Source organism: Bufo bufo, chromosome 6 (genome assembly GCF_905171765.1).
Source record: "Bufo bufo chromosome 6, aBufBuf1.1, whole genome shotgun sequence".
Taxonomy (NCBI): domain Eukaryota; kingdom Metazoa; phylum Chordata; class Amphibia; order Anura; family Bufonidae; genus Bufo; species Bufo bufo.
The window spans coordinates 29005399-29019458 of record NC_053394.1 but is presented as its reverse complement, the minus strand read 5'-3'; the positions used below and the strand labels follow the sequence as shown (position 1 = coordinate 29019458).

At 40.5% G+C, this 14060-nt stretch overlaps 1 protein-coding gene across 1 annotated transcript; it reads left to right on the top strand.

The window, feature by feature from the left end:
* Positions 1-7737: 7737 nt before the first annotated feature.
* LOC121005474 (olfactory receptor 5AR1-like) lies at positions 7738-8496 on the top strand. The gene has a single exon (XM_040438243.1). It carries the CDS (start codon positions 7738-7740, stop codon positions 8494-8496), a length of 759 nt encoding a protein of 252 aa, XP_040294177.1.
* Positions 8497-14060: the final 5564 nt, after the last annotated feature.

Sequence of the window (14060 nt, the reverse complement as noted above, 5' to 3'; positions counted from 1 at the left end):
CAGCATTGTCTCTGGGATAGGCCTCTGGCTGGACCACCATCTGGGAAGAGAACTGTTGTTCCTGTCGTCTCTCTCTAACCCGTCGGTCAAGTCGGACAACAAGGGTCATCATCTCCTCTAAGGTCTCTGGAAGTTGATAACTGACCAGAAGATCCTTTAATTTATCAGACAGACCTGACCTGAACTGACTCTTCAGGGCTGGTTCGTTCCATCCTGAGGGGACACACCACCTTCTGAATTGGGTGCAATAATCCTCCGCTGGTAAATTGCCCTGAACCAGTGTCTTTAGAGCCGTCTCGGCTACTAGAGCCCTGTCTGGTTCATCATAGAGGGTACCCAAGGCCTGAAAGAACCCCTCCACAGAATATAAACAACTGGTGCCAGCAGGTAAAGAGAACGCCCAGTCCTGGGGATCACCCTGTAATCGGGAAATGATAATGCCCACGCGTTGACTCTCGGGGCCAGAGGACACAGGGCGCAAACGGAAGTAAAGTTTGCAACTCTCCTTAAAAGAGAGAAACTTCCTCCGGTCTCCAGAAAAGGGTTCTGGGAGCTTAATCTGGGGTTCAAAATGTGGACTGGAGGCCTGAGGAGTGGAAGAACCTTGCCCTAACTCAAAAGAACTGAGTTTTTCCCCTAACTCCTGCACCCTCTGCGTCAGATTAGAGACATGGTCAGTCAGGGTCACCAGAGGATTCATAATACAGTGGTTATTGGGCCTGTTAATCTGTAACGGTCGCGTACACACACACACACACAGGGGGGAGGGAAGTGACCACTGCGCTCCACCCTTACCCCTGGCCCTGCCTACTTGCCTCGCGAGTCCTAATGACAGGGGACAACTGGACGGCAATCCCTAACTTGGAGTAAGTGCAGGGATGACAGACAGACAAACAACAGGACGTGAACGGACCGAGTCAATACCAGGAAAGCTGCAAAGTACAAATGGAGCAAGCAGAGAATTGTCAGGAGAAGCCGGGGTCATAAATACCAGGAGAGCAGAGAAGTACAAGAGGAGTCCTAAGAGAGTAGTCAGGTGGGAGCCGAGGTCACAATACCAGGACGGAAGCACAGTACAAGAGGAGCAGGCAAAAGGATGGTCAGGAACAGGATCAGGTAAGTATTCAGCAGTCCAACAAATAGCCAGGAACCTAGAAATTAACAGGCAACCTGTAGCCAGCAGGCTGCCTGTATTTATAGTGGGGAGTGAGGGTCATGTGACGTGGCCAGCGTCACATGACCGACAGACCAACCAGTCGAGCACCGAGTGATCAGCTCGGCGCTCAAGGCAGACTAGGAGCAGGGAGCCACCCAGCTAGTAAAGCCGCCCTGGGAATGAGGTCAAACAAAGAACCTCATTCCAAAAGCTAAGCAACAGTTCTGCGGGCGATGGGGGACCGAGTGCACCTTCGGAACCCTGTGACAGAATCGCTGTAATCATACTGACCCAGAGAATAAATAACACAAGTAAGTTTTACCACTAAGTGAACACCGTAAAAACAAAACCCATAAAACTGTGGCGGAATTGTATTTTTTTTCCAATTCCACCACATTTTGACTTTTTTCCATTCCACTACATAATAATAACCATCTTTATTTATATATTCCTCAGCGTTTTACAAATTCAGGGTTTCATGTAAAAAAGTCATAAATAACATAGCAACAGACACGTCAATAATTAGAACAAGAGGTATGAGGGTTCTGCTCGCAAGAGCTTACAATCTATGAGGAGATAGGGGTGATACAAAAGGTAAATGTGCTTGTTGTGTACAATGGTCCAGCCATCTTGGGAAAATAGGGGAGTAGATATAAAACTGCAAGAGCCGGTCACCAGCCGATATCTGTAGAGCTTCTGGGTGCGGTGGAGGAGTTTAGTGGAGGATCAGGGTCAGGAAATAATGATAAATGGTCTATAAATAGAGGAGAGTTAGATCAGGGATGTGATAGGCCACCCTAAAAAGATGTGTTTTTAGGGAGTGCCTTAAACTGTGTATATTGTGATTTAACCCAATTTCTTGGGGTAGAACGTCCCAGAAAACTGGTGCAGCTCGGGAGAAGTCTTGGAGCCTCAAGTGAGAGGTTCGGATTATGGTGGATGTCAGTCGTAAGTCATTGTCTGAAAGGAGAGCACAGGTAGGAGGTAGACAGAGATGATTGAAGAGATGTAGGGAGATGCAGCACTGTGGAGAGCTTTGAGGGTGAAAACAAGCAGTTTAACCCCTTAAGGACTCAGCCCTATTTCACCTTAAGGACTTGGCCATTTTTTGCAAATCTGACCAGTGTCACTTTAAGTGCTGATAACTTTAAAACGCTTTGACTTATCCACGCCATTCTGAAACAGTTTTTTTGTCACATATTGTACTTCATGACACTGGTAAAATGAAGTAAAAAAAATTAATTTTTATTTATAAAAAAATACCAAATTTCCAAAAAAAAATTAAAAAATTGCAAATTTCCAAGTTTCAATTTCTCTACTTCTATAATACATAGTAATACCTCAAAAATAGTTATTACTTTACATTCCCCATATGTCTACCTCATGTTTGGATCATTTTGGGAATGATATTTTATTTTTTGGGGATGTTACAAGGCTTAGAAGTTTAGAAGCAAATCTTGACATTTTTCTGAAATTTTCAAAAACCCATTTTTTTGGGACCAGTTCAGGTCTGAAGTCACTTTGCGAGGCTTACATAATAGAAACCACCCAAAAATGACCCCATTCTATAAACTACACCCCTCAAGGTATTCAAAACTGATTTTACAAACTTTGTTAACCCTTTAGGTGTTCCACAAGAATTAATGGAAAATAGAGATACAATTTCAAAATTTCACATTTTTGGCAGATTTTCCATTTTGATAATTTTTTTCCAGTTACAAAGCAAGGGTTAACAGCCAAACCAAACTCAATATTTATGGCCCTGATTCTATAGTTTACAGAAACACCCCATATGTGGTCGTAAACCGCTGTACGGGCACACGGCAGGGCGCAGAAGGAAAGGAATGCCATACGGCTTTTGGAAGGCAGGTTTTGCTGGACTGTTTTTTTTTATACCATGTCCCATTTGAAGCCCCCCTGATGCACCCCTAGAGTAGAAACTCCCAAAAAAGTGACCCCATTTTATAAACTACGGGATAGGGTGGCAGTATTGTTGGTACTAGTTTAGGGTACATATGATTTTTGGTTGCTCTATATTACACTTTTTGATAGGCAAGGTAACAAGAAATAGTTTTGGCACCGTTTTTATTTTTTGTTATTTACAACATTTGTCTGACAGGTTAGATCATGTGATATTTTTATAGACCAGGTTGTCACGGACGCTGCGATACCTAATATGTATACTTATTTTTTTATTTATGTAAGTTTTACATAATAATTTCATTTTTGAAGTCTGAGAGCCATAATTTTTTCAGTTTTTGGGCGATTACCTTGGGTAGGGTATGATATTTGCGGGATGAGATGATGGTTTTATTGGCACTATTTTGGGGTGCGTGTGACTTTTTGATTGCTTGCTATTACACTTTTTGTGATGTAAGGTGACAAAAAATTGTTGATTTAGCACAGTTTTTATTTTTATTTTTTACGGTGTTCATCTGATGGGTTAGGTCATGTGATATTTTTATAGAGCCGGTCGATACGGACGCAGCGATACCTAATATGTATACTTTTTTTTTTATTTATGTAAGTTTTACACAATAACAGCTTTTTTAAAACAAAAAAAATGATGTTTTAGTGTCTCCATATTCTGAGCCATAGTTTTTTATTTTTTGGGCGATTGTCTCAGGTAGGGGCTCATTTTTTGTGGGATGAGGTGACGGTTAGATTGGTACTATTTTGGTGGGCAAACGCCTTTTTGATCGCTTGCTGTTGTACTTCTTTTTGTGATGTAAGGTGACAAAAAAATTGTTTATTTAGCACAGTTTTTATTTTTTATTTTTTACGATGTTCATCTTAGGGGGTTAGGTCATGTGATATGTTTATAGAGGCGGTCGATAAGGACTCGGCGATACCTAATATGTATACTTTTTTTTTTTCCTATTTTTTACCAATTTTTTTAAACTTTATTTGGGGAAAATGACGTTTTTGTTTATTTTTACTTGAAACTTTTAATTTTTTGGGGGTAAAACTTTATTTTTTCAACTTTTTTTTCACTTTCTTTTTTGTCCCACTTTGGGACTTGAACTTTTGGGGGTATAATCCCCTTTACAATGCATTCCAATACTTCTGTATTGGAATGCATTGGCCTTATGAGTAATACAGTGTGTATTACTCATACAGCTTCCGGCCTGTGAGATCCAGGGGGCTGGATCTCACAGGCTTGTCACCGGAAGGTAGCGCGATGCCTTCCTTAGACATCGCTCTGCCTTCCATGCCATCGGGTCCCCCCTACAGCCGCATGGGGACACGATGGCACCGCCGCCCGCCGCGCGCCGGATAAGGTAAAACCGCAATCCGCAGGTCTGAATTGACCTGCGGTTTGCGGCGATCGCCGTTGCGGGGGGATTCACATGACCCCCCCCGGCATTGTGACAGGATGCCCGCTGAATGATTTCAGCGGACATCCTGTTCCGGTTAACCCCCTCCGCGCTGCAATCGCGTTTTAAAGTTAGGACGTACAGGTACTCCCTGGGACCTTAAGGACTCGGCAAACATGGCGTACCGGTATGTCCTAAGTCCCTAAGGGGTTAAATTTGATTCTATACTGTATGGGCAACCAGTGCAATGACTGGCACACGACGGATGCATCGGAGTAGAGGTTGGACAGATAGGTGAGCCCGGTTGCTGCATTAAGGTTAGATTGGAGAGGGGAAAGTCTGGTGAGGGGGAGACCAATAATAGTGAGTTACAGTAATGAAGGTGGGAATAGATCAGGGAAACAATGAGAGTTTTTGTTGTTTCCATAGTGAGAAAGGGGGGATTCTAGAGATGTTTTTGAGGGGCTAGCGATGTAAATGGGTGAGAGACGGAATATAGGAGGTAAAGGAAAGATCAGCAGGCGTGCTGCCTAGATGTTGTGATGTGCCACACACTGAGAGGGAGATATCTGCTTTAGGTAGGTTAGATGGAGAGAACACAGTTTTTGAAAGATTCAGTTTCAGATAGAGAGAGGAGATGATGTTAGAAACGGCAGACAGACAGTCACTGGTGTTCTGTAGTACAGCAGGGGTAATGTCAGGGGATGAAGTGTATAGTTGTGTGTCATCAGTATAGGTGGCACTGGAAACATAGCATGGAATAGGCATAAGGCCATCCTTCATATAAGATAGGGCCAAGGGCTATTCATAGTATTCAGTATATTGGGCAGACTAGATGGGCCAAATGGTTCTTATCTGCCGACACATTCTATGTTTATCTATGTCTATGAAACTAAATCTGCTGATGGTCTGTCCAATTGGGGCTGCATAGAGAGAGAAGAGGGCCTAGGACTGAACCCTGAGGAACCCTGACAGGAAGAGGGAGAGGAGAATAATTGGAGCCATCAAATGATAGACTGAAAGAGCAGTCAGAGAGATATTGTTATCCTGGGAATATTTTTGATATTGTCCAAGTCTACTTGTGACCAAGTTAGGATCACGTGCACAATGTACTGCATGTTATCATAGGAATGCCAGAGCATATCATTGGACCGGAAGCACAGCATGGCCCAGTAAGCATCTTTTTATAAGTATAAATGAAAAAGCTGTAACTATAATCAAGGGGGGGAACATTAAATTAAAATAAATATTGCATAACCCTTTTTAAGGATGAGCAGCTTGAGGACATGAAATTAATTACAGATGTTTTTTGTTTTTACTTTAAGCTGGTCACTTTGTGACGATCATCTTCACAAGGTAAGAAAGTATATAAAAAAGGACGAGAAGGAGGAATATATTGTGTGTAAGAGACTGGATTTGCCTGTTGAAGAATGATGGATGGAGCAGAAAGATCAACTTTACCAGAATCCTGGTCATAGGAGGGTGCATTTTCAGACATAAGAATGGGTCTCAAAGGGGCTTAAACAAGTATTCCGGATCATTGAGGGTCTGGCACCTGGCACCCCCACGAATCAGCTATGCTGACTTACTGTAGCTCCCATTCAAGCGGATGTAACCAGCACATGAAACCTTCTACTTCTGGCTCTGTCCACTGTTTCCAGTTCCCGAAAGCAACTGATCGGTGTAGGTGTCAGATATTGATGGCCTATATGGAGGACAAATCATCAATGTAAAAAAGCTGGAATACCTTTATAAAAACCCCAAAATTCTAAACTATAAGATGATTCTAGTGGCTTGGCATTGGAGGCATGAGGGGAGTGGTAGTAGTGTGAGGAAGATGGTAGCATTACGGTGATGAAAGTCCTGATCCAGCACTCCCTGGGCTGTGCACAGTGAAAAGGTACCTGTTCCCGTGGGGTACACCCTGGTATGGATCTCCTGTCTTTTGTAAGGTGGGGTGCCCTTGATGTTTGAGGGGTGGGAGGCAGGAAACAGTGCAGTTCAAGAGATAACAAGAAGCCAGTTTTCTCCAGTCATCCACTTAAAATGTAGAAACAGTTCTTAATCAGTCGCTTTTAAAGATGCAGTTCCTTACATCATACTTTTCTCCAACCTACGGGGTCTACTATGATCTACAATGCCCACTGGGGGGGGATGTAGATGCCAAGACAGGAACACCACAATCTGCCCCACTGGCATTACTTGTATTACAGCCCTTCGCTTTACCCAGCGAAGGGCTGCGGAGTTCTGAAGCCTTAAAGCGACCATTACCTCCAAAGTCTGCTTCCATGCACCCTCCTCTTTGGCTGCTCAACTTTCTAAAGATACTCTTTTTCCTCACTCCAGAAGGTTCTTCTCTTGGCCCCAAGATGCTGACTGTAAATCTACAGAACTGAGGCTTCTGTAGGCTACTCCCTCCTGAACTCAATCCAACTAGACTCCCTTCTCCCTCAGGAGGAGCCAAGCACAGGGGCTCAGGCCTGCTCTTTCCTGGAGACCGTAGTTAAGTTCCTGGAATTAACCCTATGGTCCAACCACAAAATGCCTATCATTTACATAGCACAGTATAGCACCTGATATATTAGAAAACATAACATTTGCAAAACCCTATGCTTAACAGTGGGCACTGGGTCATTGCATGATCACTTTTGAATTTCCTGCATAGTGTTGTGTTAAGTGACCAGTATCCTGTTAAACCATCAATTGTAGTGCAGGGCCTGAAGGGTTTAAAATAATACATGACACAGATATTGTATATTTGGTGGAAGTCCATCTTTAGTCATCTTTCGCCTTGTTATCATAGATTCCAGTAATAATGACTGTAATGCAGTTGTTTTATAACTTTGGAAGTTTTACCATGAAACATAGTCATTAAAAGTACTTTGTAACTAGTTTTAATTGTCATTCCCAGGGGTCTTCATTATATTTAATAGGAAACTCAATCCTCTGGTGAATATATTCATTCAATAAATGTTCTATAGACACCTTGTATTTTCCAATTGTCATTAGGCTAAAGGACAGGTTATGCCACATATGGGATTATACCACTTACTACTTAATTGAAGATAAATTAAATTTTTGGGGTGTTGTTATATGGAGAGAACAAACTTAACTGTCACTGAATTTGTTCTCCTTGGCTTCCACGAGCTTCCGAGCTTCCAGTTGGTTTTATTTTTCATATTTCTGGTCATTTATGTAGTGACTTTGGTTGGAAATTCATTGACAATTGGTCTGTTTTGCTTTGATCATCATTTTCACAGTCCCATGTATATACTCCTATGTAACATGTCTGTATTGGATATGTCCTTCACATCAATGGTTCTACCAAAGTTGTTGGACATCTTTCTGACTGGAAACAATGTCATCTCCTATGAGGGTTGCATCACTCAGGTCTTCTTCTTTGTGGTGCTCATGGTGTCTGAATACTTCATTCTAGCTGCAATGGCCTATGATCGTTACGTGGCCATATGTCATCCTTTACATTATTCTTATTTCATGAGTCTACAAGCTTGTTTCTGGATATTATTGACATCTTGGAGTATCGGAGTCTTTGATGGCATTCTATATGTCATTCTAATATCGTCTTGTACATTTTGTAGGTCAAATAAAGTAGACCATCTCTTCTGTGATATGAAGCCTCTAATGATGCTTTCTTGTAGTGACACACATACTATAGAGATGTTAATACTTGGACCAAGTGCCATTATTGGCTTTGTCAATTCAGTCATGACCTTGGTGTCCTACATGTATATCATCTCAACTATCTTAAAGATTCACTCTAAAGAAGGAAGACATAAAACCTTCTCCACCTGCTCCTCACATCTCACAGTCATCCTCTTGTTTTATGGGACGGTCCTTGGCATGTATATGAGGCCAAAGTCCAGCTATTCCATGGAACAGGATAAAGTGTTTGCCATTTTGTACGCAGGAGTCATCCCGATGCTGAACCCTCTCATTTATAGCTTGAAAAATCAGGAGGCTAAGAAAGGTCTGCGTAGACTAATTAAACAAATCCTTCAATAATCTAGAGTGTTCTGGTGATAAAATAATGGCGGCTACAGAACCCATTCAACTTTGGGTGTCTATGGATTCTCCTTTCAAAAAGCACAGACTCCTTGCTCATTTTCCAAAATGTCCCTTTGGTGCTGTGACACTTAATTAATTATTCAAGTTAGTGCACAAAGCATCCCCATGTAGACCTATAGTTACTGTTTGTCAGGCTTGTTTGCCCTTATTATTGCTGCGTGTTGCTCATAACTGCAGATTGTGGTAGGACGTCTACCGCCTTTGTGGTAGGACGGTTGCCGCCTTTCCCAACAAAAAATACAGATCAAGTTTCCTGTAATGCCTTCAAATCTGTGAGCGGGCCATATGTCCTGGAGCGGCATTGATCGTGCACACGGGAGCACACAGCAACATAGATTACAAAAATGCTGTGGATGTTGGGCCGCCTGCGGGACTATTGTCCCGCACTCATAAGATCCACAGCATCATTGTAATCTATGATGCTGTGTGCTCCCGTGCGCACAATCAATGCCACTCCGAGACATATGGCCCGCTCACGGACGGTTTATCTTGGAGGGCATACGGTCGTGTGCAAGGTCCCTAACTTTGGAGGAGAAAAGTCATGTCTATCTGCAACTCATTGGCCAGTTTTACAATATTTCTTTGTACTGAACTTATCCTTTGAAATTACTACCAATCTAGTTCTCCCTCACCTCTAGACAATATCCTTTCTTACCTATCACTAGTTTGGAGTGCTTAAGGAGACATCTCAAAAAGATCCTGTGATACTGTCAACTGGAGCGTTCATCACATAAAAGCTACAACCCAACAATTCACTTACTGTAGAACCACTTCTAGTCACTTTTACTCCTGAGTACACGTTAATTTGATCTGACTTTTTAAAGTCAACTCCATCATCCTGCTTCTTTTTACTGGTGAACAGTAAGAATTTCGTCATCCAATTTACTTTCTTATATTAAACTTCCTTGTCTAAAGCACCGTCTAATATTGAGAAACCTAAAGATGATAATAATGATTCTCAGTCAGGATAGTAAAAATTTAGTATATGCACAGACTTGTTTGAAGTATATTGTTATCCTGCAACATATCTCATGTGATAGCTATCTGCACTCAGATCATCGATCCTAGTGCACATGTTTTTATGATACATTGTGTTTTATACTCATTATTTTATGGGATTTTACTATTATTAAATAATCTACTATAGACATACCAGTTGGTGAGTGCCTGTTCTTATCTTTTTCTTATCAGTCAGGATAGTATTTCTATTTTGTGTGGGCGACCCCTAATCTGTCTCTAATCGTGACACAGAAGATGACCCAGAACCTATTGTCTGACAGGAATCCTCACAGCTTCTTGCTGCCATTAATGCCTGCAAAACATCACTAACTAGTAAAATACAGGTAGAAGAGATTACAATTTATGTGAACCTCATTCAAAAAGATATGCAGAATTTCAGAAACCAAACTGGTCAACTCAAAGACAGGGTCTCAAAGCAAAGGATCGCTTAAACGCCTAAATCCACTCTTTACCAATACTCAAACCACTTCTTGAAAACATGAAGCCTGGCAACAAAAAAGTTAACAACCTTGAGAACTGACTTTGATGAAATAACATGGAAAACAGGTCTATGGGGCAAGAATATGGGGTGTTTATATAAAACCAATATCATTGTATACATTGTTCAATACATGTGTTCACCATACATGTAGTAGTGTCTGTATTGAGTATTGCAGCTTTGTCACAATTAAGTGACTGAGAGTCATTTGAGCACCGCTCCTTCAAATAGCTGATCAGCGGAAGTGCAGAGTATCAGACTCTCACTAATCTGATATTGAGGGTCGATTTCAACAAACCCCTTTAAATTTGTTACATGATCAAATGTGCAAATTGGATGAGAAACCTTTTTGGTAATGGGAGGTTCTAAAAGGCCAACTGGCAATCTAGAAAATACATTGCATACAGCGCATCTCCTAGTTGGCCAAACCCTTTAACCCCCTTTAAGACACAGCTATTTTTGGATTTAAAGAGTAACTGATTTTTTCAAAAAACTTTTGAAACAGCAGAGTGGCATATCAAAGTTTTTGATTGGTGGGTTTCTGGATGCCAAGACCCCAGGCAATCACTAAAATGAGGAGGTACAAGGGCTTGGCTGAGCTCTCTGTTACTCTTCATTGCTGAAGTCACACTTAACAGAAAGTCTTTGAGCCCATCTTCAGTCTGTCTTCAGCAGTTAGGAGAGGCAATGCTTAGCCGAATGCTTCTTCATTTTTTAGTGATCAGTGGGGGTCTCAGCCCTCGGACCCCCACTATACCAAAACCTCAGATATGTCCCTATAGATTTAACCCTTTGAAGACGAAGCCCATTTTCATTTTTGCATTTTAATTTTTTCCTCCACACATTCCTTTAGCCATATATTTTTACATTTTCAGTTCACATATCCATATGAGGGATTATTTTTTTGTTGGACAAGTTGTGGTTTTTTAATGGCACCATTTATTTTACTATGTCTTGTATTGGAAAATGGGAAAAAGTTATGGGGTTGAAAAATTGTACGTGAAATTGAAAATAATTCACAATTCTGCCAGGGTTTTTGGGGTTTTGATATGACGGTGTTCACTGTGCTCTAAAATGAAATGATGTCCTTATGTCAATATGATTACAGAGATACCAGATTTGTATAGTTTTTATTTAGTTTTTTTCCTTGAAAAAAAATCAAAATTTTCTTTGCATCGCCATTTTCTGACAGCCAGAACTTTTTAAAATTTCCCTCTACTGTCTCTGTCTCCCAGCCCTCTTCAAGGGAGTGGGGTCTATACCTTCAACAAATTAAAATTTATGAGGATATTGAAAGGAATCGGAGAGTTGCATGCAGAGCCACGTAGATATATCTAATGTATTTATTGTATGTTGCACTTGAATGAACTGAGGGGAACGACAGCCAATGGGGGGGGGAGGGTTATAAGGATATTTATGATTGTTATATTATATACACTAATGTGATTAATATTGGTCTATGTACTAATTTTATGATTTTCTAAAATAAAAATAAAGTTAAATTAAAAAAAAAATTTAAAAAAATTTCCCTCTACTGAGCTGTATGAGGGCTTGTTTTTTGTGGAGGGAACTGTAGTTTTTATTGGTACTGTTTTTGGGTTACGGGTGACTTTTAGATCGCTATTATTACATTTTTTAGGGGGGACAAGTTGACAAAAAAATGTTGAATCGCGTGTTTTTATTGTTTTCCATTACAAAGTACACTACGCAGGAAAGATATTTTTATATTTTATTAGTTCAGACATTTTTGGATGTGGCCATACCTGTTATGTTTATGTTTTATATTGTTTATTGGTAAAATTGGGAAAGGGGTGTAATAGGAATCTTTATGTTTATTATTGTTATGTTATTGTTATTATTTTTATGTTTTTTTTTACAACAACTTTTCGGCCCTATAGGTCACTAAAATCTGCGATCTTCTGATCTCTTGTCCCATTATTACAGTCTATGGGATTTTGATGCTCTGCCTGCTGAGCTGTGCCGCATGCACAGCTTTGCAGGCAGTTGGCCATGACAGGCCTGGGAACCTTCAGCAGGCCTCAGGCTCTCATAGTAACTAATCGGAGCCCCTAAATTTCATTGTGGGGGCCCTGATCGAAAAGCAGAGGAAGCCCCTCCCTCTGCCTAATGCCACAGATGCTGTGTTTACTATTGACTGTAGCATCTGAGGGATTAAATGACCAGGTTCTGTGTCATCGCTGATACTGGTCATGGCGGACAGGTGCCTGGTGTATTATACAGCTGGCACCTGCCATGTTTGCAGTGGGCTCATCGAAGCAGCCCGCTCCATACAACCTCTTACAAATCATGATGATAATGTGTGAAGGTGTTAAGTACACAGCTATTTTTTTACTTTATTCATTACATTTTCAACAGTTTTAGGTTTCTCCAGAGATGTTTGTTCAAGTCAGGACTTTGTCTGGGTCACCCAAGGACATTCACAGAGTTGTGTGGTGGCACAGGGGCTCACTCTCTCAGATGTCTCTGTATAGGGGTGCATTGCCTACGGCACACCCACTGCCGTGTATACAAATACCAAGTACAAAGATAAAGCAATGGCAGACACTAAGTAACTTGGGGTCGTATGGACAAATCAGAACATTGACTATGTATATAACGTGATTTATTAACCCTTATGATACCGGATGTTTTTCATTTTTGTGTTTTCATTTTTCTTCCCTATTTTCCGTGACCCATAACTTTTTTATACTTCAGGTCACATAGCTGTATAAGGGCTTATTTTTTGCGGGATAGGTTGTACTTTCTAATGCCACCATTAATTATGAATGGGGTGAAATGGAAACAAACACAGTTTTATGGGTTTTGTTCCCACAGTGTTTTGTTTACAGCAAAACTGCCCCATGATTTTCATTCTCTGGGTCAGTACGATTACAACAATACCCCATATGTGTAGGTTTTTTATGTTTAAATAGTGTAAAAATAAATGTAAACTTTGATAAAAAAAAGATTTTTTTTACATCTCCATATTCTGACCCCCATAACTTTTTTATTCTTATGTCTACTGAGCTGTTTAAGGGCTCATTTTTTGCGGAACAATCTTTAGTTTTTATTGATACCATTTTGGAGTGTGCGTGACTTTTTGATCATATTTTTAAAAAAAAATTGGAGTAAGAGAGGCAATGAAAAAATGGCAAATTGGCCATTTTTACCCTTTTTTCCGTTATGCCATTCGCCGTATTGGAAACTTTTAATAGTATGGGTGTTTTCAGTCATGATAATATCCATGATGTTTATATTTATTGTTATTTAGGTATTTATTTTTTAATTATACGGAAAGGGGGGTGATTTAAACTTTTATATTTTTTTTATTTTTTATATATTTTTTAATAAAAAAAATAATGTGTGATCATTTTAAAGCTCATATATGAGCCTATAAATAATGTTTTTTAATTTTTGATTTTGTTTTATCAGGGATTTTTAAATTGACGTTAAAAACGCTAGTTTGCTCATTTCTTATCCTGGCCTGCCAAAATAAGAATTGCAGCATGAACACTTTCAGTCTCATCAGCGAAGCTGAAAATATTCAGCGCAACTACCGATGTCCAAATTGGCCACACGTGTCATCGGTAGCAAGCTTCTGGGTTTTTGTGCATTTAGATGCCATGATCTCGCTTGATCACAGCATCTAAAGCCTTTAATTACCGCGATTGGCATTATTGCTGGTCACGGTAATTAGCTGCAGGTCTCTGCTATATGAACCTTATTCCATAAAGGTGATCGCGCTGCCAAGAATACGTGGAGGCTTTTAAGTTAGGTCAGATTGTAACAGGTTCCTCTTATGCAACCAAACATCCGAGTCCCAGCAAAGATGGTCTAATCACGAGCGATCTTTCTGCGGAGGTTAGAGTATCGTACACATAGTGAAGATCCACCAAAGGTAAATTCTTTTAAAAGCTTTTATTATACTCACAAAAGTGATGAATAAAAACTAGTGATGAGCGAGCATACCTGTTCGGCTCGAGCGTCGCTATGCTCGGCAGAT

Excerpts from the sequence above, each read along its gene's own strand:
- LOC121005474 (XM_040438243.1), top strand. The coding sequence starts at position 7,738 with ATGTATATACTCCTATGTAACATGTCTGTATTGGATATGTCCTTCACA.